Genomic DNA, 6491 nt, shown 5'->3' on the forward strand with positions numbered 1-6491 from the left:
GAACTAAAGAGCCTGTTGATGCGGGTGAAGGAGGAGAATGCAAAAGTTGGCTTGAAACAAAGATCATGGCATCCGGCCCTCTCAATTCCTGGCAAATAGATGGGGGAAGAAATGGAGATAGTGACAGATTTTATTTTTCTGGGCTCCAAGATCACTGCAGATGGGGATTGCAGCAAAGAAATTAAAAGATGCTTGCTCTTGGGTAGGAAAGCTATGGGAAATCTAGACAGCACCCTAAAAAGCAGAGACATCACCCTGCCAACAAAAGTGCGTTTAGTCTAGGCTATGGTATTCCCAGTTGCAATGTACGGCTGCGAAGGTTGGACCACAAGGAAGGCCGAGTGTCAAAGAATTGAGGCTTTTGAACTCTGGTGCTGGAGAAGACTCTTGCGAGTCCCTTGGACTGCAAGGTGAACAAACCGGTCAGTCCTAGAGTAGATCAGCCCTGACTGCTCCTTAGAAGGCCAGATCCTGAAGATGAAACTCAAATACTTTGGCCACCTCATGAGAAGGAAGGACTCCCTGGAGAAGAGCCTAATGCTGGGAGCGATCGAGGGCAAAAGAAGAAGGGGACGACAGGGAATGAGGTAGCTGGATGGAGTCACTGAGGCAGTAGGTGCAAACTTGAATGGACTCCGGGGAATGGTAGAGGACACGAAGGCCTGGAGGATCATTGTCCATGGGGTCGCGATGGGTCGGACACGACTTCGCACCTAACAACAACATGAAAACCTCTGAACTGTTCATGCCTTGAAACCCCTATGTTATGTATGGCTGGACTCGGCTCAATAGACTGCAATACTGTCCCCAACAACCAGTGGCAACCCTCAACCATCCAGGTTTATGTCAAAGCTAGACACTTTTAAAGTCTGCCAAGACCCAACTGGGCCCGACTCCATCGTCTCTCCTAGCTTGTTCCAAGCCACATATTCAATATGATAGCTGCAGCCTGAGACACACGTGCCTTCCTCCCCCCCCACCCCCCCCCCCATCAAGTGGCTGGCAGAGTCAAGTTTGCCTAGAGACTTCTAGCAAGTTCCTTTCTCTCTCACCTCTGACTCAACTGAATCCAATCTGCCAGGGGAAATTGTTCCCCCTCCCCACAGCTAGACCTATTGAGATATGGTGGTTTTGTTTCTTTGAGTTCATCAGCACCCATCTCCAGATCAAGCCAGGCCATTTCCCAACTTCCCACTTATGGAAAATTCCATGATGTGCTCAGTTTGCCCCGATCACGTCCCCATCATGATAACTCCTCTCAAAAAGATATAAAAACTCTGGCTTTACTAAGCCGAAATTTGCATCTGATCAGGATCCTTTCAGATCACCCTTCATACTATTGGCTGGTCATGTTGCCTCTCTGTTCTTTAGGACTGGTAAATATACCTACCGCAACCATTTTCCTTATTTGAATTCCAATCCTATGACTGCTACTGTGTGTGATATATGTTTGTCCATTTCTTTTTTATTTTCTTTCAAATAAAGATAGCTCATTGGGCCATTTCGCACGGCTTCAAAGTAGCAGGATGGTTGCCAATTGGAAACGCTACAAATTTGCCATAACCCACGACGTCGTACACAATCTGCAACAGTCCTGCAACCGACCCGCAAAAAGCGCTTCGTTGTAGCGCTTCTAGGGGAATCCAGAAAAGTGGATTCACCCTCCGGATAGCGATACACTCCTGCAACCAATCTGCAACAGTAGCGCCACAGACTTGTGCGTTACCATTGTTGCGGTTTCTTCAAAGTCCCTCCTCCCGAGCCTTTCCTCCTAACTTCCGGCGAACTGTCCGCCATCTTTTTTCTCCGAGCGAGCGGGGATCTACGAGGCAACGAGACAGCGACTGGCTTTCAAGCACGATCACTTTCTGAAATTCTGCCCGGACACCACAATAGTTTTCCAAAAGCACAGTGGCACACACCGTCACATTCCAAACATTTGCCCAAAGCTTAAAACCTCGTCTACCTTAGGCCAGTACTAGCGGAGTCAACGTACGGGGATCATTTTTAAAAACTTTCCTCTGAGCGTGCCAACGAACGTTCGCCGCTCGCAGTCTCCTGTTTAGATTACTGGGGTTCAATAGATATGATTCGAGGTGATTTCATGAGGGGCGGTTTATGTGTAGTGGGTCTTTGTGTGGTTCCGGGTGCGTGGTTGTGCTTGGGTGCGGACAACCCCTTCCATCGGCGGCTAGACCTCCGGCAAGCGGAGTCGCCGTCCGCCGTTCATTTAAAAAAACCTTCCGCTGAGCGTGCCAACGAACGTTCACCGCTCGCAGTCTCCAGTTTAGCTTAGAGGGGTTCAATAGATATGATTCTAGCATGAGGGGCGGTTTATGTGTAGTGGGTCTTTGTGTGGTTCCGGGTGCGTGGTTGTGCTTGGGTGCGGACAACCCCTTCCATCGGCGGCTAGACCTCCGGCAAGCGGAGTCGCCGTCCGCCGTTCATTTAAAAAAACTGTCCGCTGAGCGTGACAACGAACGTTCGCCAGTTACATGTCATTGATTTATGCTTTGGTTGGTGAATATTATTGGGGAACTGTCGCGTACCACTGCAATTGCTCTCGGTTTTACACCGGCATGCGTTTTTGTAATGGCGGACATCTCACTAAAATGGCTCCCGCTGCATGTTCAAACTGCTCTTCCCGCGTGTGGACGAATCAGCGCATGCGAGAAGTCAAACAAAAGGCGCTAATCTGGCCATTAGGAGCAGATCCTGTTCCCGCGCGAGGAGTTTTGAACGTGACATGTGACCTAATGTGGCCAATGCGCGTGTCCCCTACTGCCCTCTACCAATCAGGAGCCGGCTAGTCCCTTTGTCTTTGTGTGCGGGAAGGTATATGATCCGTTGCACCCTGCACCTCGCACCACCATTTTGCTCAGCTACTAGCGAAAGCACCATGGAATCCTCTTCTCAAGCCTCGTCCGTCCCTGCAACCGGCCGTGGCCCAACTTGGAGGGACGCGGAGATCAGGGACCTGATCGCGATTTTCTCGGAAGAGAAAATCCAGGACGCCTTCCAGTCCTCTCACAGGAATAGGGAGGTCTTCGAGCAAGTGGCCATAAAGATGCGTGCCCTGGGCCACAACAGGACCGGCCTTGAATGCCGGTCGAAGACCAAAACGATGCGGGCGGAGTACATGAGAGCCGTGAACCATAACAAGGGTTCCGGCAACAAAAAGGTGACCTGCCCCTACTTCGAGGAGCAGCGCCAGCTGTACGGAGACGGGGAAGGAGCCGGCAGGCCGAAGCGCGTCGGGAGGAGCCTTAAGGTGGTTCGGAAGCCGGCTGCCCCGGTCGAGGAACCACCCGCTGAGGAGGATCCCGGCGAGGGCACCTCGTCCAGCTTTCGGCCTCCACCCCCCGTCCAGCAACGACCAGCGGAATTGGTCACGGTGGACCTGATGGCCATCGCTCCTGGGGAGCCGGAGGAGGTTCCTGAGCAAACGCCCCTTGCCTCCGGTAAGTAATTTTCTTTTTATTTTATATTTTATTTTTTTTATATTGAGCAAATGTGTGTTCTGACGTTTGGGAATCGTTTTCTCGTGTGTTCGTTGCAACGCATAATATGATAGGATGTTTGTGGATTGCTTTGGGTGGCTTTTTAAAACGGTTGTGTTTAACCAACAACCCAAACAGTTTTGCAGCATGCCTCAGCCATAGGCCTTCTGCAGCGCTCTAGCCACTACTTTGGGACCTTGATGTGTGGTTCAGGTTGTGTGCTTGCTCCTTTTTCACTATTGTATGCCTTGTGTTCGTTGCAACGCATGCTATGCTTGGATGTTTGTGGATTGCTTTGGGTGGCTTTTTAAAACGGTTGTGTTTAAACAACAACCCAAACAGTTTTGCTGCATGCCTCAGCCATAGGCCTTCTGCAGTGCTCTAGCCACTACTTTGGGAGCTTGCTGTGTGGTTCAGGTTGTATGCTTGCTCCTTTTTCACTATTTTCTGCTCTTGTCCACAGAGACACAGATGCCTGGGACGGTGGTCCTCGAGTCCCCTGCAGCAGTAGCAGAGGACAGTGATTCTGGGGCGTCCACAAATGTTGGTAAGTATCAGTTGCAATAAGGGGGGGGGTTTAACTGCTTTGTGCTTTTCTGTTTGTGCAGGGCAGCAGCACTGCCAAGAGACAGAAGATAGTCCCTCAACGTTGCTGCTTTAGGGTTTGAAGCTTGCTTTGCCACACTTTGGTCCTAAATCATGTTCTTTTTTCCCTTTTTTCAGATTTCATACCCGGGACACAGGAGGAGGAGGAGCGTGGGGTGGCTGGACCTCCTGCCCTGCGCAGGCGGATACAGATACAAGATGGTGAGCGTGCATGAACTGTTCCTTTCGAGCCATGGCTGCAGGGCAATGTCTGTGTGCAATAACTGTGTGCTTCCTTTTCATTTTTGTGCTCCCCTGGCATTGTTCTGAGTCTTGGTTTAACATGTAACCAAGAAAGGCCACCATGGGCAAACAAACAATAACCATGTGCTCCCCTGGCATTGTTCTGAGTCTTGGTTTAACAATATGTAACCAAGAAAGGCCACCATGTGCACCAGGGTGGGTTTTGACTGTCTCGTTGTTACTAACAGTTCTGTTTCTCTTTTTTTGCCAACAGAGGTCCTTTCAGAAGACGACGAGCCAGCTGGCTCACCACCCAGGGGTGCTCTCCCGGCTGAGGAGAGGCTGGCCAGGGAACGCGGCAGGCTGCGGCGCGTCTCCGTCCTGACTAGTGTGGGAGAAAGGATCCTGGAGCACTGCCAGGAGGAGTCCAGGCGTGCCGCTGCTGCAGACCAGGCGATGCTCTCCCTCGTGGCCCAGGAGGGCAAAAAATTCCGTGCCATCCTTAGAGACTCGAACAACTCACTACGCGAAAGCGTGGAAGAGGTTCGAATGATAAGGAGGCTGATGGAGAGGGCGGTCGCGGTTATGGAGGCGGCCACCCCTCCTCAGATTACAGTGCACGTCCCCCCCCCACCCACACCCCCCCCACCACCTCCAGCACCCACCCCACCCACCCCCTCTCAGAATGCCGCGACCTAAACGAGAAGGAGGACTGTTCTGGGGAAGAGAGTCGTTAAACCCGCGGACAAGTTCTCCCCCTCCTAGTTTGGGCCAGTTTGTCTGGTAATCTGTGTTTGCTGTTGCCTGTTCAATAAAGTTTATGTTTTTGACTCTGTCTCTGTGTACCCTCTCTAGTGATTGTGCCTATTCTGGCACCGTTGTGTGGGTTGGAGGTTGGAGGGTGTTTTAAAGGTTAAAGGTGTTTTAGGAGTTTGGGGTGAAAGGTGTGCAAGGAGTCACACTGGAGTCTTTTTCAGGAATTTTAAAATAACATTTTATTTTCAGAAACAGTTCAACAGGGGAAAAAAACAAGGGAATGTAACTTGGACCCCCCCACCACCACCCCCACCCTCCAAGAAAGCCAACTGTGTTTTAACAAATTCAAATATTTAATAGGGATAGAAAAATGGGCAAAGTAACTTGGAACCCCCCCAACACCCCCCACCCCAAAACACAAAAAGAAAACAAAACTTAGGTCCCACCGCTCCCCTCCCCAGCCCCTTCCATCTCCCTCACTCTCCTGCACAACCGTCCCATGGTCCCCCTAACTTTGCGGCGGAAGAGGTCTTCGTCCTCCTTCTTCTTAACTGTGTGGGGAGGGAGAAAAAGTACACATTAGTGCCAGACATATTTTCCAATTTTTTTAGTTTACATGCATACACTTTTTGGTGGCCTTAGCCACAGTGTGAGAAGAGTTGGGCAGTGGGGAACATAACCTACGTTCTTCCGCCTCCCTCTGCTGCCTTTGCTGCTCTAACTCCCCTTTCAGGTCTGCCACTTCAGCCTCTAAGGCAGTCACCCTGGCCTCCATGGCACGCAGCCTTGCCTCCATAGTTTCTGCTATAGAAATCAAACAAAGAATTTAATAACACTTCAAATGGAAGCATCACAGCAGGCTCCCATATTGCTCCATGGGGGTACACACACATGGGTCTCCCGCACAGACATAAAACTCTCACCTGCAGCCTGTCCTGAGGTGGAAGGTCCCTCTTCCTCCCCCTCCTCACGCTCAGGTGCTTTTGCCATCTTGGATGGTGATTGTGTGGCTGGGCAAAGAAAAAGAGAAATCATAATTAAAAGCACACAAACCAGAGATGAATCACAGCTGGTAGAGACACCACAGTTAGAGTCAAAGCGCATAACCAAAGTGGTTCTACACAGTACTGGCGGGCTAAGTCAGAGGGGGTTGACAGCATCTAAATACTTTCTCGAATTTCATTGGGGACAGTAGGGGAAAGAGGCAGCTAGTCATGCCATGCATGTTTAAGGGCAAAACACAACGAGGGCAGCACTCACCCATATGCCTCCTCATTTCCAGGGGGGGCTTCCCAGCCTTCTCCCATATTTTCACCATCTGGTCGTGGAAGACCGTCCTCCCGCTTGGCTGCGGGATCCCCCCCCCCCACTGTTCCAGACTGTTGAGGAAGTCCAGCTTCACTCGCT

At 50.9% G+C, this 6491-nt stretch overlaps 1 protein-coding gene and 1 long non-coding RNA gene across 2 annotated transcripts; one reads left to right on the forward strand and one right to left on the reverse strand.

Moving 5' to 3' along the window:
- The first annotated feature begins 3938 nt into the window (after nt 1-3938).
- On the forward strand, nt 3939-5523 carry LOC143842734 (uncharacterized). Its single transcript, XM_077347897.1, has 5 exons — nt 3939-4047; nt 4224-4307; nt 4603-4888; nt 4945-4949; nt 5510-5523. The coding sequence occupies exons 1-5, from the start codon at nt 3972-3974 to the stop codon at nt 5521-5523; spliced, it is 465 nt and encodes a 154-aa protein (XP_077204012.1). The 5' UTR covers nt 3939-3971.
- A 4-nt stretch (nt 5524-5527) lies between these two features.
- Nucleotides 5528-6161, reverse strand: LOC143842713 (uncharacterized). The gene is made up of 3 exons (XR_013233316.1): nt 6008-6161; nt 5769-5888; nt 5528-5635 (listed from the first exon to the last, which is right to left on the reverse strand). It is a non-coding gene; the product is annotated as an uncharacterized LOC143842713 (long non-coding RNA).
- Between the last annotated feature and the right edge of the window lie 330 nt (nt 6162-6491).

Source organism: Paroedura picta, chromosome 8 (assembly GCF_049243985.1).
Source record: "Paroedura picta isolate Pp20150507F chromosome 8, Ppicta_v3.0, whole genome shotgun sequence".
In the NCBI taxonomy this organism is placed as follows: domain Eukaryota; kingdom Metazoa; phylum Chordata; class Lepidosauria; order Squamata; family Gekkonidae; genus Paroedura; species Paroedura picta.